The 24,267-nt window shown below is 39.4% G+C and overlaps 2 protein-coding genes across 4 annotated transcripts in view; one reads left to right on the top strand and one right to left on the bottom strand.

Annotated features, from left to right (window-relative positions):
* The window catches only part of fhod3b (formin homology 2 domain containing 3b), an 80,734-nt gene extending 63,146 nt beyond the window's left edge, over window positions 1-17,588 (bottom strand). For all 3 annotated transcript variants that reach the window (XM_079344270.1, XM_079344271.1, XM_079344272.1), the window contains exons 1-3: window positions 17,050-17,588; window positions 10,713-10,819; window positions 4,493-4,557 (exon numbers count right to left, since the gene is read on the bottom strand). In XM_079344270.1, coding sequence (XP_079200396.1) covers window positions 4,493-4,557; window positions 10,713-10,819; window positions 17,050-17,214 — 337 coding nt within the window. In that variant the 5' untranslated portion in view covers window positions 17,215-17,588. The remainder of the gene's footprint in view (window positions 1-4,492; window positions 4,558-10,712; window positions 10,820-17,049) is intronic.
* Window positions 17,589-20,291: 2,703 nt separating this feature from the next.
* On the top strand, window positions 20,292-24,267 carry slc6a19b (solute carrier family 6 member 19b; the record flags this gene model as incomplete). Its single annotated transcript, XM_079342782.1, has 12 exons — window positions 20,292-20,490; window positions 21,356-21,496; window positions 21,575-21,712; window positions 21,800-21,981; window positions 22,067-22,177; window positions 22,303-22,415; window positions 22,510-22,638; window positions 22,745-22,901; window positions 23,001-23,205; window positions 23,292-23,451; window positions 23,780-23,942; window positions 24,073-24,267. 12 exons carry the CDS (start codon window positions 20,292-20,294, stop codon window positions 24,265-24,267), a joined length of 1,893 nt encoding a protein of 630 aa, XP_079198908.1.

The raw sequence follows: 24,267 nt of genomic DNA, 5'->3' as shown, positions 1-24,267 counted from the left end.
TTGCTTGCGAACAGATAGCTGAGTTAATTGCTTTGTTATGGCTCTTTAGTGTGCTTTCTGCTGAGGAGCCTCTGTGCTAGATCAGACTCAAAGTTGCCATGTGAAAGAGCTATATAACAGAAATTAGTGAAAAGATAGAAATGTGAAAGGTATATTAATATAGCTTGAAGTAAGCTGGATATGAGCCATAACCTTTGGTATAATAAGATGCTTGGCTCCTACACAATGAGAGTAGACATTCAAACTAATGTTGTGTTTAATAGGCAGGATAACAAAAGGAATAGTTTCTTTAAAGGTCACATATTATGCAAAATGCACTTTACCATGTTTTTCTAACACTATAATGTGTCCCTTTTGTCCATCTACAAACCTCCCAATTATTAGAAAAGTACATCCTCTCTGTCTGTTGGCTGCTCCACTTTTCAGAAAGTGTGTGCTCAAACAGGCTGTTTGGAGATTTTCCCTTTGTGACATCACAAAGGGCATTAACCCCTCCCTGAGGTGGGTGACACTCCCACAGCTAGGTTTGTTCTGTCCTCTGAGTCTGCCTTCTCACCTTTTCTAAGGATTGAGCACTGCTGAAGGGGCGTGGTCAGACATTGCTACTGCTACCTTCCATTTACCTCCGAATGTGGATCTTCGAGCTGGGAATGACATCACACCCAAGTTCACCTTCTTGGTCACTCACCACTCCACATACAAACAATAGACAAACACACCAAACACACACACACATAATTATGCATGAAAAAGGAAAGTAAACACTTCAAGGCCCACTGTTAACAATAAATATAGCCATGCAAAGTTGTTGGCTGCCAGGAATTTATATTCCAAGGTGGTTTGCAGAGGGATAATCGCTCAAAATTTACTGCTCATCTGCTTCCATCTTAACACCCACAGCGCTTGCAGTTGTCAACTGAAGATCAAAACTACCAATTTAAAAAAAATTTACAGTTCAAACAAAAAAGAAACACAAGTCAACAGCGGTCGCAATGAATCATGCGCTGAGCCGGGATTATAAGAGGTTGTAAAGCACAAGGCGGATAATCCACTGAGAATGTGTCACCTCTGATTACAGCCGTCACTTCTCAGCCAGGATCAATGTGTCGACAGATGAACCTGCTGTTAAAGGAGAACACCAAGGAATTTCAGGTTTCAAATTTTGTTTGTGAATACTTGCCATGCATCCAAAAAAAGGACCTCCCAAGGATCTTTGTTGGTTGTGAAATCCAGCGGGGCTACACATAAAATGATTTGTAAGAGTATAGCAAAGTTCAAAATCCTTTTTCTGTGGATAAAGCTGAGTTATCTGGATTGTGCTTGATTCAGCTGACCACATCAAATCTTACCCTAGCATCACATAGACGCCAATAATTGCAAGAGAAGTAGCTTCTCACTGAACATCTGTGTGAACTCAAGAAAAGCTTTTGGTGTCTCTCCGTTGCAAAAAGCTGCAAATGATTACAAAACACATGGGCCATTTGTTCATTCTTAACTTGGTATCCCTATTAAACATATATGCAGCCCACATCTTAATGTCTCTTTGTCTTCCAATTCTCCACTGCATCACCTCACGGCAACTCAGTGAGCCTAAGAAACAAAAGAGGAAGAAGACGAGAGTGTGCTCTGGAGTAGACAATGCTAAAATAAGCACATGGCTGTGCTTTAATCAAGCCCTCGCTACCACATCTAGAGCACCGACAACAATAACAGCCCAACAATTTAGCCAGACTGTGGCCAATGCTAACACGCAGAGAGTTGAGTTGAGTTTATTTTCATGATCCCAGGCTGTAGTGATGGTCAAACAAATATAAACAAACCCTCTGATTCCCTAAAGACAAAAAAAGATCCATTCAAAAGCCATTATTCTTTCCCCCATGCAAGAAGCAATGAACACTGTATGGATACAGAGTATCCATTGAGCTCAGAGATGTCTTTATTCAGAGGCTTACATCTCGTACTAGAACTTTGTTTCTTCTATGGTTAGTGAATATAAGGGACAAAAATAAAGAGATAAACACTCCACGACTTCTTCATTGTGCATTTACAACAAACTAATAACAAAAGGTGGATCGGTAAATAGATGTTTGATAAGCTGTTAGCGCTCTGGCTGAGAACTTTTTCTTTCCCTCACTGCATCTTCTGCAAAGACTTCCAGACGGGTCCATACAGAGCCATATGTATGTGAGCGCTAATGCCTGAGATTAAGGCGAGCCAGGATTAAGTCCTCCTGTTGTTCATGTCACAGGCACACTGACACACAGACCCACATGCTCACACACACACAAACACACGCAAGGAGAAAGCTGCAGTCCTGGGATGTGTGCGTTTGGCAAAACCCGAGAAAAACCAAAGGACATTAACAAAGTTATGTGCTACTACGTAAAACTCCAAACACATTCAATGGGTTTCCACAAAGCGGTGCTTAATGACACAGACTACGCACATGATCGCGACCAGCACATCACTCACATTAATGGAAGGGGCCTCTTGGATAAACACAGTCTCTTGACAACATGGGTGTGCCAATTTTGCATCCTATCAGGAGTGAGGTAGTAGTTAAAGCGTGGCATTGTATGTATTGTAACAAATTACATTAAAAAGTTATGTTTAGTGAGGTGATTTTTTTGGTCATGCTTGTCAGCTCTTACAAAAAGTAGCAGTTCTTAAGGATTTCCAGAGAGTCAGATAATCACATTGTTTAAATCATCCTGATGCCTTCACACATTTTGTGTTGGCTATTCTCCAAAAAAAAAAAATCATTGTAACAGAGGGCAGGAAAAAACCCTAATTTCAGAAAAACAAAAGAGAATAGTTAAATCCTGGACAATGAGAAGGGCTTCCTCTTTGGGGACCTTTTGGTCTTTATGAAACTGACAGCAGAGAAATGCTCAATTCCTTAATACAGAGCAAGTGCACAGCCTAAAGACTAGCATGCCATTTGTCTTCAGAAGACCAACAAATTATCTCCTGTGTCAAGCAAGAAAATCACCCAGTAATTCTGCTCCCATGGGGCTGTGAGGTAAGCCCTCGAGTCAGATAAAATTAGGCTCAAATGTCTGGACAAGTTACAGTAACGGTGACCACCTCGCCTGGAGGAAATAAATCAGTTGGCCTCGTGGTGCAGCCACTGAGCGAGGCTAGAGAAGGGCAACAGGTGGCTGTCAACTTAGAGAGAAAGAGGGTCATCATCCACTTAGAGAAGAGCAGCAAGTCTGTCTGCTGCTCCCCGGGTTTCCACTAAGCTGAGCAAAGAACCAGCAGGAGGAGAGAAGAAGGTAAAGCCAGTCCAGAGTGTAGTGCCAAATATTCCCAAGTAAAGCCATGTTCAGACGTGTTACATCAGGCAAAGAGCGGAAGTGTCTGCCAAGTATCCACTGTTAGCATATCAGGGAGCATCTGCTTGGTGTATTATTAACAATCAACAATGTTTGAAAGGCCTGCTAATAATCATATGTTATAGGATTACTGTATCTATTACATTATTAAAATGTCAAAAGCATCAAACAAAAATCTTTAATCAACGCGTAAAATGAGATATTGTGAACAACAAGCTAAGGCTGTCTCATTCTCTCATTTCTCGTGTGTCAAAATGACCTGCCATAACAGAACAAGCTCAATTTGAATATTCACACTGGAGTTTCCAAACTTGGATATCGATGCATCAGCAGGACGAAGAAATAATCATCATCAGAGATCGTTCTTAGATCATATTGACTGCATTCAAATGAAAAAAATGCCTGGGCCTTCAGTTCACTTCCATTGCATTAAAGAAAAATGACCAAATACTGTCGATTTACAGTCTAATAGCTTTACCAGGCATTGGGTTATTTTTACACTCAGAGCCTGTGAAGGAGGCAGCGTGTGTCTGTGTGAGAATGTGTGCTTTTCCACATTCGGTTTCTGACAGCCGTGGTGCTCTTTGACAAACTCTACAATTCACAACGACTTTTGTATTTATTGCTCACATTATAGACGTCTTAAACAAGGTGACAAAATGATTAACACCTATTTATCCGTTACGTCTTTAAGGAAAGATGCAGAAAAAGTGAGCATAAAATAGCAACTAAAACCACAATCAGAAAGATCATGTAGTTTAGAAGGGGTTTAGGAGGTAATTCACATCTTTAGTTTAATCAGAAGTCACCCCCTGATGAGCCCAGTGGGTCTGAATGTGTTCACACACACGTCATGTGTGTGTCATTCCCTCAGCTCCTTCAGCAAATCCCCTCACATTACTCAAAGACACCAGGAGACCTGACAGAACGCACAAACTCCAAAACCCAAAGCGTTAATTAATTCTAACTCAAATTAAGATTCTCGGCGATTTCCCAAAACTGCCACTGTGCAAGTCCAACAGGCACTTCTATGAAATGGTCCACCAGTAATATAGGTAATTACTTACTGCTGATAGAAACATAGAAACAAAAGCAGCATTGCAAAGTCAGCAGACAAAAATACAGTTAAGATTACAATACAGGGTATTACTCACCAATGCAGGCATGAACTCTGACGGACAGCTGTGTCCGCAGAATAACACTGTGCTTCTTGCCTCTCCTGTGAAAAAAATGAAGACAAACAAAGAGAGAAATGTTATTTTAACATAAGCCATGCAGAGGTTTGAGGATTTATACATGCTATTGTGTGTGTGTGTTTGTGAGTGCGAGTGAGTTCTAATATTTGGGAGGTTTGTAGACACACAAAAAACTGCATTCAAATAAAAAGCAGCGTTTCTCTTCTAATTTTAGTACAGTATTAGTATTGTATTTTTCAGCTGAATTTATTTCTCCACAGCCATACTATTTGCTGTTTGGGTGAAACAGGTTGCAGAGGAGAACATGGGAAAGGTGTCTGAAGGTAAAATGAAGTAGGGGAGCAGCTCAGAGGTCAACTCCGCCCCCTGTGCTGTGTTAATGGAGATATGCCAAGACCCTATCACCATCCTGTCAACTGCTTACAAAGACTAAGTGACAAGCCTAAACAAAGATGACAACAATGCACCCCAGTTCTATTCAGCCGTGAAAGTGAATATGAGAGAGTTGTAGTTTGTTTTGCACAAAGGGCAATTTGGCTGTAAAGCCTGCTGTCGAAGCTGCATACAAAGTTTCCCATGTGTGTGTGTGTTGGTCAGTTTGTCAGGACTTCCCCACCATGTCCGCTGCAGTTGGCCCTTGAGTCTTTATTACGGAAGATTTGTATGCAAATGTGGTGAAGTATTAAAAATGAAACAAGTTTTGTTCAGTGTTGATTAAAAAATGTAGGACACTATTTTCAGGCAAAAATAACCACACAAATTGGAAATGGTGGTCAATACTTATCACACTAAGACATTGTATGCTGGATTGTTACAGAAGAAAACAAGAAGTGAACTGTTGCGAAGAATCAGAACTTTGTTTTGTTTTTTTTCCCCAAAACATTGTTGCTGATAAAACATGGAATTCATTTCTGAGTGTGATTGCACGCCAAATGTTTGTTTAATATCTCAATTCATTTGATGGATAAGACACGTTCCCGTCCCATGTTTAGAATTTTGGTTGTGGGGCCCACCACTTTTGGATCACAGATTGAGCCTTTAACCTCCTGACTAGCTAAAGAAGCACACACACAAACTCAGTAGATACAACTGTAGACAAGAGCACAGCAGGTAGAGTTGCTCAACCCCCCCCCCCCCCCCTCCTTCCAGTTTGTCCGTCTGACAAATGGGCTTTAATGCCGCCTGCACAAAGACTGAGGGATAGTTCAGAGAAGTCCGGTGCGAGTGCTGCTGTTAGTGAGAATCAGGCAGCAGGGGGTCGAAGACACAGAGAGGAAAAAACAGATATCAGACGATATTAATGCCAATCTCGAAACACTCACTTCACTGAAAGAGTGCTCCATAAACCCAGGCAGACACACCAATATCTTTCCTGCCCCGACTAGTCAGAGGGAGACTACACTGACGTGCAAACAGCCGATTACAAGGCATTGGGTCTGTATACACTCACTGTTTTATCAAATATAATATCCATCAACTGGCAGAGGCAACAAAGCAGCAACATCTGTCAACATGGACCCTCACTAGTTAGAGGAGACAGCAAACAAGAACTTAATCCTCCTTGATGCTGTGGAGTGTAACGGGTAACCAGAGCCATTTTGTCACGAATGTCTGCTTTCCCCCCATTCAACTGCAACAGTATCCCGATGCTCAACCAAGACCTGAGGCTACACAGGCCAACATAGTCATTATCAAATTAGACAGACCTGCATGGGATATGAGTGAGGTTTTAGAACCCCCCCCCACACACACACACGCACACACACACACACACACATCAATCTGCAATTAAACTTAAAATTGGACACTCCCACAGAAAGTGCTGCAGGCCTGTAAAGAAGGCAGAGCTCAAAGTCATAGTAATAATCGTAACTACGATGAAAGTCGACCAATCAACCAATTGGCATCATGTTGGGATTTATAACCTTCTTATTTCTCTGGGGTTTTTTTCATTTGTATTCCTCTGTGCCAAAATGTCAAAGTTTCTTTTATTGCGTATAATCAATAACAGTCAAGCTGCTATTTACCAAATCTGATTCGTTGTTTAGGATATGATACTTTATTATCACTACATAAGCAAAGAATACTTTTAATAATCTAATGAACCGGCTAAACTTGTCCATAAACCCTGAATGCTTTTTACCCTAATTTTTACCTCATGGTCATTACCCTACTGGTCAAAATGAGACGGCTTTATAAAAAAATAAATGGAAACATATGGGCATTTTACTCACTTTGTACATGAAAAGAAACAGCGCACATAAATCTTTTACCTAATAGCACAAATCTGATATTCATCATCATCCCTTTACCAATCAAATGTTCAGAATAGGAATGCAGCTGGGGAAACAATGCAGCCAATAAGATCAACCCCAGCATTATTTTCTCCTCCATTCGCCTCCGCTCTCCCATCACAGCACCCTCATAAAGCTCCGTCTTAATCCTCAGACCCAGGGCAGCAACAACTGGACGGGTGGATGCCTGCCAGCTTCATCTACGGGAGCATTACTGGCAGTGTTTATAAAACAACACAAAATGTGTACCACCAGAAAGTGAACACACATAGTTGGGATACAGTAAAGCCAGTATTCCTCATCTGAAGGCCAATTAATGCCAGACCTGAAGGCCCCACAGAGGTCGGCTGACTCAGCAATCCTTTAGAGAACACCTCAGCTCAGAAGAGTCCTGCACCAGTGTCTTCAGAGGGACCTGCAGTGCCTAGAATGAGCCAGCGGGTGTAAGGAACCTGAGGAACAAGAACACAAGGCTATCGACTATTGAGCTCATTTCCAAGAAAGAGACCTCAAACTCAATCAATCAAGTACAGAGGCAATTCATAACAAATGTTATCTCAAGACACTTGAGCAGATAAAAAGCAGGTAAAAGATCGTCATTATTGTTCTTCCATCATGAGAACAGCGATGGGTAACAGTGACAAATAAAAAAAAGTCCCATTAAGAGGCAGAAATCTTGAGCTAAACCGGACTCATGATGGACAGTTGATCTGCAGAAACTATGCTGGTCACACATTCACAAAGCAAAGCTGTTCTTTTCTCTCAATAAGACATGTGAACTGGTGTAATAACAGAAGGGGAACAAATGGCGTTTTTATTTCCCCCCTTGAAGTTTAAGCTGCACTTTGTTTGACTTGCTTTAGTTTATATTCAATGTGCCTTAAATGAAAATCGTGTGTGCTCTGGGCGTCTATGAATCAATGTCCAAATGGGTCAGAAAACAACGAAAAACAATGAAAGCAGATCTGTCCTAAGAGAGATAAAAGGATCCGATGAGAAACACTGAATAGTTTGAGGCCTACAAAGAAAGAACAGTTTTATTTTAAAGAGCAAGTTTCAAACTGGTTGTCAAACACATCAAGAACACGCAATAAAACCAAGAAGGGCATATTCAGCACAAATATGTTGGCTTTCAGATGTGCTTTGAGGCCGTGAAAAAAAAAAAAAAAGTGATCTTCTTCTGACAGCTACCCATACATGGTGAAGTAATTATAGAGTCAATAATGGTATTTCATGTTATCTTTTGAAGACAGGCCAGAGCATATGTTCTTGAGGATTTAAGACTTTACTAATCATCTGCCAATCAATGACAGATTTAAGCAAAAAAAAAAAAATGGCCAAAAACTTCAGACCCAAGTACCCCATAATCATTAAAACAGGCTCCTCTTCAATCCATGTAATCAACAGAAATATTCAAGGGCTGTAAATGTCTGTAAGCACATGTCAGGCCATCTAATCCCCACTACCTCCACCATTCTTCATCAGGAAATGATGTGCATGTGGTCAATCAATCTATCACTGCTATAGACCCTTAACGATACATATGTCTGAGAGCATGTCTGGGTTATTTGGTCAGTTTATAACCTGAAGTGAGACTGTATCAGAGATGGGACAGGGGGATTTATGAGTCACAATCTCCTATAGCTGCGCTTCAAACACGGTGTGGAAGTGATTATAGCCCCTAAGCTTCCATGACATGGATATCTCCTGGCTCTGCAGCGCTCTGTCAGAGGATCACGCTTTAATCTGTTTGTAAAGACACTAGGTATGACACAGGCACCTCAGGAATGTAACCTGTCATTAATATCAATTACAGATGGATCAGATGGCCAATGATCAGGGGAGTTCAGGAACTCAGGCGGTACATGAAAATATTAGAGCTCTCTTTCCAAAGGTACATGGCTCAGCTTAAAGGAAAAATAATGAAAGCCCAAATTATACTTGTTAACTGCAGTGAGTGTGGTTGTGTTACTCTGACATCGACTTGTTGAATTCAGAAAGAAAAAAAAAAACTGTGAAACACTCCAAACTAATTTCTTTGGGTTAAACGTGTTGGATTTGGAGACTGCTGCTGACAGACTGTATGCAATTAAAGGAGCCAGAAAACAAAAATGGAATGGAACAAGTAAAGGTGAAATGCCTCATCAGACCTTTTATAAGCTCAATAATCATCAAATCAACAACATTGAACAGTGGGGGGTGTAATCATAGGTACATCAGCACCATAAAAAGCCAGCAAGCAGAACTGCCCTATTTTCACAAAATAATTGGCTAACCACCTTCACCCCCAGCCTCCTCAGACAACACTGTGTGGGTTTAATGACACACATCCACACCAGCCTGTGCCAGCTGGCATGCCTGACGCTCTGGCTGGCTAAGTCTTCGAGGAGAGAAGAGGTGGACCACTTTAACCTCACAGCTCTCAATAACCTCCCATAAGCTCCTAACAATTTCAGATGGAGTTGGGAAAGGACGGCACTCCTGACGTCCAATAGAAACACCAAGCCAGAGAGCAGCTTATGAGTTCCAAGTTAGACAAATAAATCCATACATGTTTGTGGTCCAGCCGACCAAGGACTCTAATGCCAACCTTTGGTTTGTGTTCATCTGAAGTGAGGCAGCATAAAAATAATACATCAACATACTCTGCTGTACATGAAAAAGCATATGGAGTCAATAAAGCAACCGGCCAAAGAACATGCATGAAATACAATAAATAAAGCACAATTTGAAACCGTTCTCTTATTTTTCCAGGTCTGGCACTAATGTCAAGACAAAGCCTCATTTAAGTACATAATAGAGGGAAACAATGCCGCTAAATTAGCTAAGCTAAGAGGTGTGCTGATGTGAGGAAGAAACTGGGGTTTGGTCACTTCTAATTAGCACACTCAATAGAGATGAGGGCGATTACTCATGAGACATGGCTACACCTCATAAGTGGTTAAGATGACCTCAGTGCTGCCAGGGAGACCAGGCATAGGACATGGATGGAGGAAGATTCAAGAGTTTGTATTCGTAAAAAAAAAATAAAGGTCACCAATATCACCAATATCAATATGAAGGCTAAATTTTTGAGTACATTTTCTTTACTTAATAACATATACAGACGTTAACAACAGGCTCAACTTGCTTATAAGCTTAAAGAGATTCATGTATGCCAATGAGTTCGTTTTTTCGTTCGTGACTTCTTTGCCTACAAGTGAGCCATAGTGATGAAAGACTAAGCGTCACTCAGACGGGGTGAAGGTTGTCCTCTCAGCTCTGTCGCAGACCCCCACCACCTCCTGAGAGCAGCTTTAGAGCAGAAGAGCTCAACCAGCTGAGGCGCAGAAAAGGGATTATTTCACTGATTCATCCTAGAACATAATGGCTATCATTATGATTCAAATCACTATAATAGAATCAAAGTAGTCAAAGGACTATAGCATCGGAATATTTATACGTTTCCCCATAGCCAAGGATTTGAATGCTGTTTCTTTTCCCTCTTATCTTGCCAACATTTTTTTGTGTGTCTCTCTCCTGACTAGGAGTAATCATATTGTGCTGATTATCTCTGACTGCAAGAGCAGGGAAATATTTGGGATGTTATCAAAAGTCAGATTTTTGCAAGGCAGCCTGGGAAGTAACTTACACTTTCAACCTGCCATGCTGTTGATTTGATGTCTATCTTTTTTTTTTCTCTCCGACATGTCCATACCCAAATAAATACTGTGTATGCAAAGATCACATGACTAACTTTTAAACAGGGTCTCAAACTTTAAACCAATTTTTAACTTACTTTTCTATGTCAGTAAGCAATGTCTGGGAAACTGTATGCTTTTGAAGTTAGGCAAGATAGTGAAGGAAGAGCTTAAAGGTAGAGACAGAGGCGATTCTTATCTTACCCTCCTTCCTCTTGAAATCCCTCCAGCTCATCTCTCTGTTCTGCCAGGGTGGACTCCAAGTCCAGGTAGCTTCCATTATGGGACAACTGGAGAGCACAATCATCCGCCTAGAAGGAAAAGGACAACGTTAAACACTGTTTTGTCTTCAAGGGTCTTGCCTGAAAGTGAACATGAAAAAAGTAAAACCAAAAGTAAGGCAGAGATGTCGGTATACTTTGAAAAGCCTGTTGTTTTAAAACCGCTGCAATCTGATCCGACCCAAACCAACAAATCAGCTGAACAAGGTCACAACCAGATGCATATAAATCCTGATGGGGTCAGACTTTTATTCTTTAAATCTTAACTTTGGTTGCCAAGAATTACAGTGCTCATGCATAACGCCTCTTATTACTAAAAAACAACTTTGCTCTGTTTTTGGGCAAAGACTTCTAGAGTCTTATGTCTTGTCTGCAGTGGACCAGAGAAACTTACTTTATCAGCTCCTGTCAGAGCTCTACTATGACAAGCAGCGGAAGGTTGATGAGAAGTCATTTGAAATAGTTTGGGAGTCTGGTGCCTCTTATCTCTCTGCTCTCACTGTCTGATAAACTATCATCAGACGAGATGATTTTGCAGAGGAGGGCATGATTTGTCTGGTCTGGAACGGTTGTCATCAGCTGGCTGTGGTCAAGGAGCTGAGGAATGAGTCTGTTCACTTGTGTGGTTGACCTCCAAATTGGAGATATTAGCCTATTTATATTCGGCATCTGTCAGCTCCGCAGGACAGCGGCTCCAATGGTGAAGCAGACAGGAAAACAAATACCATAACAGAGGGCCGAATGAAGGTGGAGATGATGGCATTGCTCCGCTACTTCAACATCCAGAGTGTCTACAGTGACAACATATCAAATTCTGTGTTATTATCTCCCCAGGTTGTCAGTCTACAGTGAAGGCTTTGTCTCGAATCAAATGATACACTTCATTAAATCATTATGGAAACATAATAAAAAAGGCAGCCTGAAACATTCTTCCTGTAAAAGGCTATAACAAGTGTAAACATGCTGCTTGCTGCATGTGTTTTTTAGAATTAGACTACTTGTTGCAGCATCTCATGACTGATCTGATTCCCCCCTTATATGACAGTATTTTAAATGAACGTGAAAGCATAAGGCAGGAAAAGACATTATGGGTCCCGCTGGTTTGATCTGTTGGGCCACTCTGTTTGTATTACTTTACCCAAGCAGTAGACAACTGTGTCATATTTAAGAACTAAAACAAAACATGTGGTTTGAAAAGATAACTCGTTCTCCAACTCTCTCTCTCTCTCTCTCTCTCTCTCTGACTTTGAACTGTCTTGTTTTTTCTCCAATGCTTCCTGGCAAACCAATAGATTATTGGTAACATTACAGATGTAGATTTTATGAGGCTGATAATCTCTTTTGGAGAACAAGAGACAATTAAACGCACAAGGCCAATGCTTAAAACATATAAAAGTAAAGTTAAATGTGCATTAAATATTATTGTTTATGGAAGAGATTCATTTAAGCTAGATGGTTCTTTGTGTGTTTGTCTATCAGACCAGCGGGATAGAGCTAGAGACAGACAGAGAGATTATAGAAAAGAAAGGAGCCAGGTTGGGAAAAAATGAATAAACAAAGCCATACTGTACAAAGGCACACAAGGGAAGCAAGTGCTTCTGCAGATCACAGGAATTTCAGGCATAAGGGCCAAAGTTAGGCAAAGTATTTTTATGCCTATGCTCTGACATGCCTTTTAAAATAATGGGTGTGACAGCAATATGAAATGAAGCATGAAGGACAAGACAACCTAAATCACATACCCTGACCAGTGGCTATATTATGTATGAGGCACTTAACCTAGCAAAGGGAAATGTATTCAACTGACTGTCTGGGTGTTTCAAAAAAAAAAAAAAAAAAGGCCACAGATTGAATTTTTTCGTTAATAAAATCGATTTGTCAAATTTCTGCTTTTGAACTGATTTCACTTGGTCTAAAACTTTGGTGTTAAAGTTATATTAAGTAATATACCACGTTAGCTATCTTGAACCAACGGTGCAGATGGAGGGGGATCTTTCTTTGACCCTCAGGAATCAGCTCAATGTTCTTTATGCCCTGTCGTTGTGTCTGTCATCGCTGTGCACCGTGTGCACTGTAGTTTCCTTTGATGTTGTTGTTGTGTATTTTTATTCAGGTGATTGCTTTTTCTTTTCGTTTTCCTTTCTGAGTCTTGTGTTTTCAGACTATCACAAAAACTATTTTTGTTTTTTTGTTCGTTACCCCTTTATACAAATACTAAAATGATTATCCGTCACCAATATGTCATACTTGATATTGAAAAACTCAATACAATGTGAATCACTAAGAAGTATCTCTTTTAACTCATCTGCCAGTGAGTTATTGACAATTTAACCACTTGGACTCAATTCATTTTACAAATTGCTTGACGTTTTCATTTAAAATGTTCATTTTGTTTGCTTCTCATTATGGGACTCTGTAATTTCTTTGAGGGAAAAAATGCAGGAAAACAACTGGCCGAAAAATTAAAATGGGTGAAGTGAAGTGAATTTTGTTTGACTTTTGGTTCTTTGACTGTTGAGATAAAATAAACCACTTACATTATAGAGGAAAAACAAGTGTAAAACATACCTGACCAATAAAGTGGATTCTGATCATTACAGTTCAGCACCTTACTGTAGGCTTGTCGTTTTAAAGGTGTCTTTTTTTTTTTTACTTGGGTTTGTGGATTCGATAAAAGCACAGAAAATGTTAGGTTTCTTTCAGCTTAACATTTGGAATCACAACTAAAATAGTAACTAGTAATTAACTGTGGAAAACAAAAAATGTGAAAAACAAAAAATGCACTCGCAAGGGTTTTCTCTCTGAGGCAAAAAGCAAAAACAAAATGAACAGACAAAGTGAACAACACAAGTCTGTCATAAATGAATTTCCATCTGTATGTCAACCTAATCAACCATATAGTAAAGCCACTTCAAGAACTTGTTTTGTTTTCAACCTGGATTACTGTTTACAAGTCTTCAGGTCTAATCGTGGGAGGCTCAAAACGCTAAAAGACCCTTAATCCAGGGAGACCAGATCAATAGCAGCAGGGGATTCCTATACTGTCCCCCACCCAGGACTTGAATGCACAGTGTCCCTGCAAATGGCCAAGCCAGAGATGTAACCACAAGTGCTCTGCTCACACACTGAGGTCTGGCCTCTCCCTTCAACCATCATTCTGTGGTCCACTGACCAGAGGCAGTAAAGGCAGAAAAGAACTTAAAATAAACACCATGCAGTTTCCAATTAAACCTGCTATCTCACTCCAAACTTCTTGAAACTTCCTTTCCTCCAAAAAGGGGAAAGACATCTGGAGAGAGAAAGCATATACTGTGTGAAAGTTACATATTTGAAACTCAATAGCCTTACAATAACAATAGTGTCTGTCTGTAGTGTAACCCAGATGCTTACCCTGTTGTTAGCCAACCTAACACATTCTTACAATTAACTGCACCATTCTACACCTACTTAATCAAGCAAGAGGAGAATTACTGTTAGCCTCTTTAAAAGGTTCAACTTCTTTGATAAAGGGGAGAATAGTATTAGCGGTCTTTCTCTGAGGGAAAGTTATTTAAAACATATTACAACATACTTGGTGCATGTGAGAAAAACCGCAATAGTAATCTCAATTTTCTGTCAGGCATGCAGAGGATGAGTCTACCTCCACAGATGCTGCATTCTTCTGAAATAGAGCCCTGTGCAGAGACAGACAACGCGCCAAAATGCAGAGACCAACAAAACCTCAACTCTGCATAACAATGTGTAAAAGGATTCAAAAGAGCTCTGACAGGCAAGAAGTACGAACCTGTATTTTACAGCATTTAGCATAACTTCTCATTATGGGACTCTGTAATTTCTTTGAGGGAAAAAATGCAGGAAAACAACTGGCCGAAAAATTAAAATGGGTGAAGTGAGAGTCCATTCTCCAAGATTTAGCCACATTTTCCCTCCCTTAAAGTCTGTACTGGAATTTCATGCCAGGCTTCAAGGCCAACCAGGCCAAAACCTACAAAACATTGATGGAAAAGAAAGCATGTGAAGGACTATTGATTTTCTGTGACATCAACTGCAGCTACTTTTAACAGCATGGGTACTTCCCCATCTGAAAAGGACAATACAATTTTATATGTCAAAATCACAATCCTGAGTCAGGTGATGGTGACTTCATAAACATTCTATCTATAGGAAAATGCATGTTCATTAATGAGCTCTTTCAGCTAAATACATTATTATTTTAATGAATATTGATTTATAGGAAATTATTCCAAATATTCAACAGGGATACCGTAATAACAGAATGGAGATATTTGCCGGTTATAAGGGTTTCAAAGTGTTCATGCTCTCTGACAAAGCCTTGGTTATTTAAAAGCAGTGCCATTTAAATAAAAAAGACTATTATATATTTCTTAGGTTTTAAACTGATTTACTTTACTTTTTCTTTATAATGTTTGGCTTTAGCAGTGAAGTATGAACAAGAACAACACACACTTAATGATTCCACCTCTTGAGACTGTGGGGTGAAACTGACAGAGACAGCATGTGCTAGCTGTTTTGACTCCCTTGGCACCATGTGTTGGCAGGGTGCTATTTATACCAGAGTTGCCTGCACCATAGAGACGGACAGAGCTCAAAGACAACAGGTTTGTCATCAAAGGTATCCCCAGGGTCACACCAAGGTCACTCTGTCAAACTACTGAAGGTGTGAATCAGAAAACTAATAGCTCAAATGTGTTGACAAAGAGTCTTTTTTTATGTTAAGCACAAGGGCTGGTCCTTACTTAGGGTTAACCAAAAGTACCCATGTGACCAAATCTAACAAACCAGGCACTGCAGAACCTACAGCTGGTACTCCCTCTATGTCTAGTTTGTGGTCCAGCTGGCCTCTTTCTAAACTGGGACCAGTCGACTGTGCATAGTACATCAGCTCTTTGTTTGTGTTTTTAATTCTGCCTGCTTCCCTCTTCTCTCTGAACAGGGAAAAAGTGTTCCCATCCTTCTGGTCAGACTGAGTGGGCTTCAGAATGAGAGCCAGACTTGTGGTGATCCACAGCATCCTGTAGCTTCCATGACTTATCTCACCAACTCAACTCAAACAAGATGGAGAACCATTGATGTGACAGAATGAGGAAAAACCCTCATTAACTTTCTATTTATTCAACTACCCAACCAGACTGATTGCTCGGTGCAAGATCCAACCTACGATGCTGTGGCTCAACTGCTTACGTTTAGATTTGAGGGTCAGTAGATGATTTTTTTTCTTTCTTTTTTTTTTAATTGAATCAGAAGGCAGAAACTGGCATTTAGGTATCCTTCAGAGGCACATAAAAAATATAATTTGGGTTCAGGTTTACTTGATTTGGCACAATTTTCTTTATGAAACTAAAGCCATTACATTCCAATCCAAGGAGGAACCAATCAATGTGTAAAATAATTTTAGTTTTCCTTATACAAGGAAATAAGGAAACAAATAAAAAAGGTATCTTTTCAAACAAAAAATAGAGGGAAATTATTAAGTTTGCATCTTTATTCCAAAGTTGCTTTGGTTGATTAGATTGTTCAGCTCAGTCAGAGAAAGGGCATTACCCTCTTCCATTCCTCAACAGCTGACCAACTGGACATTTGACTCCCTCTCCTAATAGATGCCTTGTGCAGTGGTTTCCTCTTGATAGAATGGATAAAAGCTTGTGAATTTATACTAAAAAATCCAAGTAGACGATACACTATTTCTAGCTATTTTGTGGTTCATACAATAACATATGTGATTAAGAGTTTGGGGGAAAGTAAACCAAAACAAACAATTTTAATTTAATTCAGTAACAACCCTTTCTTGTTTTTGCCTTTATCAACTTGTGTCTTAAAAGGGTAGCCTATGCTCTGAGTCTTACCACTGAATGCTGAGTTAAGCAGTTTAGCCAACAGAATTGTTGTTTTGGGTAAGGTAAACATTAACAGATTCATTCCTGCACCCAAAATATTGTCCACTTCAACATCATCTAACTCAACCAAATATTGACAATACAATACAAAGGTATTTTGAGCAATGCAATACATAATTTCCTGTTGGTGCTCTTCCAGCAGCACCCCCCATCACCAAACTGTTTCAACTCACTGACTCAGTAAATGGCCCATTAGATTTATTTTGGAAGTAACCCCATCAACATATCCAAGCTGGGCTAATTATTAATTAAGCATTTCGCTGGGGTTAACTTTTCCCCAAGCCTAGCCTATTTAAAGCAACATGAACACAACTTTAATGAATTTATTTAAAAGTATTTCCATACCTTTTGTGGGGCTTTTAGTAGCCTATGGACTCCAGCAATCTGATTAATCAGAGGTATATCTTCCCTGAAGGTGTAAAGAGGTGGTCTTGTGGGCTCGGGGAAATTGGTGCTGTTAAATGGATCAGTATCATCTAAGAACTGAACTCTGCATACTAACGTAGCCATGATGTATCCATGCAAGGCGATTTGAGGGAATGAAAATAGTGGATGCGACACCACAGCCTCTGACAGACAGGCTGCCCCCCCTCCCTCCTCCCCGGGGCAGCGAACAACCCGGCAGGTCTTCTGCAGTAGCACAATCCTGCACCCTCTGTTATCCTTGGAGCTTCTCCATTGGCTTCATGCAGCGCAAAGGACTCGGCACAGTGGCGTAAAGATCCAGAGCAGCTGGTTTCGAGGGTCAGAGCGGTGCGGGATTGAGCATGGCGATAGTATCCAAGGGCATTACGAGCGTATGAGGTGCTGAAGCAGACTGCGGACGGGACTGCTACACATAGGTCTGTGAGAGCGATGAGAAGCGGCTCCCTCCTCCAGCATAAACTCTGCCAGGGGAGGACACAGCAGCCAGACCTCAGTCAGACGACAGAGCTCATATCACAGGCGCAATAGCGGCCTCCAGCGGCGACCATGAGATGTGCACAAGATGTTGTGCACTTTTGAGGCTGGCAATGACTCAGCTTGTAGTATGCAGGCAGCAGGAGTAAATTTATAATAGATTATAATCGCTCAGTAAAACACCTACATAATATAACAGTTAGGTTGTGGACAAGAGGATTTCCATAAACACTGATATCAAGTACAATAATACTGAGACTTTATGTAGCATGTCCCTTATTTTTACAGTCTATGGGGCAGACCCGTCGCGAGACCTTAGGGGGGTCATATGAAATGCATGGGGTGCACAATTATTATCAGCCAGTACACATTTTAATATCCTATACTGTACTCGCGCAGCATGCAAACATCACGTGAAACATAACCAACAGCAATATGACTCGGTACACTAATAAATGATTTTGTAGTCATGTACATTTAACTTAATATATCTGATAAAAAATTTTATTTAATATAAATGCGTCCTTGATTTTGTGGCAATTATTTAAGTAACTTTCAAACAAAAATGTTTAAGATAGTATTTGATTATTTTGGTTGCATTAAATATAATCTTTATGTTTATGTAATTCTAAATTAAGAGAATTTTTAATGAATCAAATTCAATAGAATTAGCCAGTTTTTAGTTGACAAGCACTTCATGTTATTTTGCGCCTTTTTTCTGCTTTTGAATTCAGCAGCTATCTTCTGGTCACAAGACATAAAGAAAGTGCAAATAATTTAACTCAACCATTTCATTTGGTTGACAAAGGAGAGGGGCTTTTTGTACTGTAATGTTAATGACAACTTGTGGGTGTATGCTGCGCGTAATATTCAGTCTATGATGCTACATTACAAAACAAAATTAGCAAGCAAAGTAATCCAGACAGACAGAGACACTGTTGAGGTAAATTATGCATGTTATGTTAATGTCTGCTATAGTGTGATGATATTGCACCACGATATCAGAAAGATATCACGAGTATTTGCACTATAAGAAAACAATAAGCTTTATTTGAAATTTGCATTGAAAGCAATTGCTGTTAATCTACGGCCAATTTTCAACACTAAAATACTGTTTTGATCTAAAACAGTTAAGAACTGTAGTTAGTAATGCATTGTGACGCTCACCCTGAAGCAAACTGACAAAGGCCATAAACAGTATACTGATGTTTTAAATTACAGGACACTATAGTATTTATTTATTTATTTATTTTTAAAAAAGAGGGTGTTGCCTTGAGAACTTGGAGCACAATCACTAGTGTGGTATGTTAGGTTGTTTGTTTTTTGTTTCTAAAAATATGCTACTGCTTATTCTTTATTAAAATACCCAAAGCCATCAACTCCTGAATGGAGAATCTTTGGAGGATCATTTGAATTGCTGTTTTCAGAGAAGGAAATACAATATGTGCTACACACCAACGAGACCTGCATCATCAACATGCATCGGATTTTAAAACTACAAATTAGACTCTTATTGATATCTTATTTCATTGATATTGCGGAGGATGTTTGATACAGACATAGATCCTCAGTAGCATTAGCTTGTCTAGGTATTGATTTTAACAAGTAATTTATCGCAGAGCGAGTGCGGAGCAATAACAAACAATTAATCATAATCAATTGGTTAAATTCCCATCCCTAAAAGATATAAACATTATTAACTAAATGGTAAATGCTGACATACTGCAAATATATATAAAAAAATAATATGTAGTTGTCGCTACATGCTATGCAACCTCAGCTTTATTGCTTTAGCTTTATTGCAGATAGTTTGTGTTGTTTGTAGAACCGATAATACTCACCTGAGAGTGAACTAATTTCCACACCCTTATGGTTGGTTCCAGCTCCTACATAAGAGGAGGCTGGGGAGCCTCTGACGTAGATGGAGTTTGGAGCTGGAGTGGATAAAGTATTTTTTCTTGCAAGTATTATTTTCATTTTCAAGGAACAAAGGGGCCTCCAGGCCCAGTGAATACCCAGGAAAGGTAAGTCAGCAGAGGTGTATGAGTACTAAAATATTATACTCAAGTAAAAGTACTGTTACTTAAAAACACATTTACTTAAAAACAAGTAAAAGTACCAGTTTAAAAATGTACTCATGTAAAAATAGAAAAGTAGCTCGAATTTAAGGTGGCTCAGTGCAGTGTGCAGAGCCATTGCTTTGGTGTCATCTGTGGATCTTTTTGCTATATAAGCAAACTGGTGTGGGTCGAGGGTCGAAGGTCTGAGGATGGCTGGAAGAATGTCCACCACTGCATCCTTGTTGCTAATAGTTAATTATATTACCCCAAAGAAGTCTGCAAATGTATTGCATTGGAAGATTAGAATTGTATTTTTTTCTATTATATTATATATTGTATTATAATTGATATTACCCAAGATTTTATCACTATATCAAAATAAGTTACCTCTGAGCGCCAACTCGTCCTCATCAGATAAGAATCAGATGAGTTACTAGTTAACTGTCATGTGTGTTCTTGCCATCAGAGCTTCAAAGGCTACACACCACTTTCTGATACTTTTTACCTATGGCTAGTCAATCTATTACAGAGGTATACTGGGATCTGGCTTTGTGAGCCACAACTTACATTGCAGCTCTGCGGTGTGCACTTATTGTACCACTGCAATTCTGTAGTGTTTAACAAATCATGAAATTAAAACTACCCAACCCGGGCCTGGAAGACAGGATATTGTCCCACGAGCAGCTGGACAGGCTGGAGAAGGAAGAGGCTGGAGACAGACCAAAATGGGACAACAAAGCCCAGTACATGTTGACATGTGTGGGGTTTTGTGTGGGACTTGGGAATGTTTGGCGTTTCCCGTATCTGTGTCAGAGTCATGGAGGAGGCAAGTGATGCTTTCATGGTTTATTGGAATTTTTCTGTGTTATTGATAGATACATTTTAATAGTTAATACCAATTTAAACAATTTAATCCCTTTCAGTAACAATGTTTGAGCAAAAACAACACAACAAATCATTATATCCAGTAATGTCACTAAGAGTAAAAAAGTATATGATATTCTATAAATGATTCATACATGTTAACATTATATATATAGCCAGCTTAATTTATGTATTTGCTCTCAACAATTCTGTCTTCAAGAAAGCATTTTAAATTGCCTCTAAGAATGAAAAGAAAGAGAGAGAAAAGCATGTGTCTTGTGTGTTAGCTTTACAATTTATTTACTTCTTTTTTTTTTTTTTTTTGGAAAAAAAAAAAGAAACGGTTGATACGGTTTGTTTTCAAAACTCCTTCGACTTGACTTCCGTCATTGGGACAAATTAATTTGAAATAAATTACATTCAATGACACAATATGACAGAGGGAGCAGCTTGACTCGTTATCAGCAATGGGGGCTAAAACATACCTTATGTTAGATCCGGTTGGATAAGACTTTTTTATATCCTTTACCTGAAATTCTCGTAAAGAGCTCAGTGCAAAGGTTCAAATTGGTTGTATATTGCATAGTCAAACTAAGTGCTTTTATAGCCTCAACATGTGCTGACGAGTATCCCAAATGATTAACATCAAAATGCTGACCAGTATTAATGGTTTCTGCTGTTCTTTGAAAAAGTTCATACTCAGCTCTTAGGTTTTTCAGCTTTTTTGGAGATTTCAATCAAAATTATGGATGTGTGAGATGATTTTTAAAAAGGGCAGATTAGTGATCATCAGGAAATAATAAAATTTTATTCTGCTTCTCTTCTAGGCGCTTTCATGATACCATTTCTGATCCTGCTGGTCCTTGAAGGGATCCCACTCTTGCACCTTGAGTTTGCCATTGGCCAACGATTAAGAAAAGGCAGTTTGGGAGTGTGGGCTTCAGTTCATCCATATTTGACTGGCATTGGTAAGAAAACATTTTTGAAATTGCTTTTTAACCACTTATGGAAAAGATGCCTTATCGGGAAACTCTTAAACTTGGCAGGTATTGCATCAATGTGCGTCTCTCTGACGATCAGTCTCTACTACAACACCATCATTGCCTGGATTTTGTGGTATTTCTTCAATTCATTTCAAGACCCTCTGCCTTTCAGTGTGTGCCCCATGAATGCAAATCTAACAGGCAAGTCATACATCTGGTAATGTTCTTTGCGAATGTGATCAGAGGTGATGTACTGTCAATGACACCCATTGTTGTTCATTCTCTTAGGCGTTATTTCAGAGTGTGAAAGGAGCTCCCCTGTAGATTATTTCTGGTACAGGGAGACCCTAAACTCCACTCCAACCATTGAGGAGGATGGTGGTCTGCAGTGGTGGATACTGAGTTGTCATATTTGTGCATGGTCTCTGCTCTATGTCTGCATCATTCGTGGTATTGAAACCACTGGAAAGGTACAACACATTACATGACAGCTATGGAAAAGTGATCAACTCAGCTAAATAACATTTATGTAAAGACTTGATTTCCCCCCCCCAGGCTGTGTATGTGACATCAACCCTTCCATATGTGGTACTGACAATATTTCTGATAAGAGGATTGACTCTGAAGGGCTCTTTGAATGGGATAAAGTTTCTCTTCACACCAGATGTAAGTTGCACTTTGAAGTAATTAATATATATATTTGATAGAGCCCCACCTGGATTATAAATTGAAGGAAATAGCCCTTTCAATGATTCTGTTTTGTTTTTTTTCCAACTACAACATTTATACAGTTAGCAGAGCTGGCAAAGCCAACAACATGGCTTGATGCAGGAGCTCAGGTTTTCTATTCCTTCTCTCTGGCTTTTGGTGGTCTTATTTCCTTCTCCAGTTATAACTCTGTGCAGTAAGTGTGTTCATTTTTCTTTGAACCTACAACATTGGAAGACATCTAATGATTGACATGCTGTAAAGTTGTTTTTTACGTCTTATTCCTTGAGTAACAACTGTGAACAGGATGCAGTGATTATCTCCATCATCAATTGTGTGACCTCTGTCTTTGCTGCCACTGTCATCTACACCATCATTGGCTTCAGAGCAACGGAGAGATTTGACAATTGTGTCTCTGGGTAAATGATGCCTTTTCTGTCAAATGGAAAATGCATAAAACATCCTCTTTTTCAGCAATAAATGCACATGTGAAAAATGTTCTAACTCGACACATTTGCGTTTCAGGAACATCATAGCATTACTAAATGCTTTTGATCTACCTGAGGGCAACATCACAGACAGTAACTACAATCAAGTACTTGGACATCTTAATGAAACATTCCCGGCGGTTATTCAAGGGCTGGATTTAAAGACCTGCAACTTAGATACCTTTCTCAGTGAGGTAAGATGTTAGCAGGGCTGTTCCAAATGCACCAGCACAGCAGCTTTTTACATAAAAAAGGAACATAAATCATTTTCAACATGCTGTGTTTGGGCTTAGGGAGTCGAAGGAACAGGGTTAGCCTTCATTGTGTTTACTGAGGCTATCACCAAAATGCCAGTTTCACCTCTGTGGGCTGTTCTTTTCTTCGTGATGCTCTTCTGTCTCGGCCTGTCATCGATGTTTGGGTGCATTGAGGGAGTGCTGGTGCCACTGCAAGACCTCAAAGTTTTCCCTAAGTCCTGGCCAAAAGAGGCAGTCACTGGTCAGTTCCTCATATACAGTATGTTCTCATTTCACACACACAAATGGTTTTTCAGGAGATTTGATCCATTCTTTGCTCTCCTACAGGTGTAACTTGTCTGCTGTGCTGTCTGGTGGGTCTGATATTTGTCCAAGGATCTGGAAACTATTGGCTTTCACTCTTTGACACCTACGGAGGCTCTATACCTCTACTTGTTGTAGCATTCTGCGAGATGTTCTCAGTGGTTTACATATATGGAATAGACAGGTGATACAAACGTTTTTTTTATTTATTCGAACTTGTAATTGCATATTTCTTCATTAATGTTTGTTAATGCTATCTTAAACATTTAAACGTATGAAAATAACGTACTTTATTTAAAAATGTAATATTTAAGCTAGACATTTCATAAACTCAATGTCAAATAAGAATATAAGTTTACCAAAATCACAAACTTCATTTGAACCTGATATCAGGGTATTAAAAAAATCCCTGAACACTATTAGCTCACTTTATTTGAGGGAGGCTTTTGATTGCTGTTATCTTTTCTAGTCACACATAAACATCACATAATGTGTTTCCCTGTTTGCTTTAGGTTCAGTGACGATATTAAGTTCATGATTGGACACAAACCCAACTTGTTCTGGCAGGCATCGTGGAGAGTCATCAGCCCGCTCATTATGTTTTTCATCTTGGTGTTTTACTTTGTGACTAAAGTTACAGAAAATATTTCTTACAAAGCCTGGGATCTTGAATCGGTAAGAATGATATTTGCTTTCAATACTTACGAATAAAGTTGTTTTTAAAACATATTTTTCATAATATTATATTTGATATTGTCATATAAAATCATTAACACAAATATCTCCCTGTCATCTATGATTGCAGGATAAATTCCCTTCACTGGAAGAAAAGCCATATCCAGTGTGGATCTATGTGATCATCTTTGTGTTGGCAGGGCTGCCCAGTCTCGCTGTTCCTTTCATCGCTGTTTGGAAATGTCTAAAGTCAAAGATGAAGAAGAAGTCACATCTCTCTGACAAAATTGAAATGGTCAATAAGATCACCAAATCCTCAGCCTAG

Source organism: Symphodus melops, assembly GCF_947650265.1.
Source record: "Symphodus melops genome assembly, chromosome: 5".
NCBI lineage: Eukaryota > Metazoa > Chordata > Actinopteri > Labriformes > Labridae > Symphodus > Symphodus melops.
Note: the sequence above shows the minus strand (reverse complement) of the source record. Positions and strands in the feature narration are given on the sequence as shown.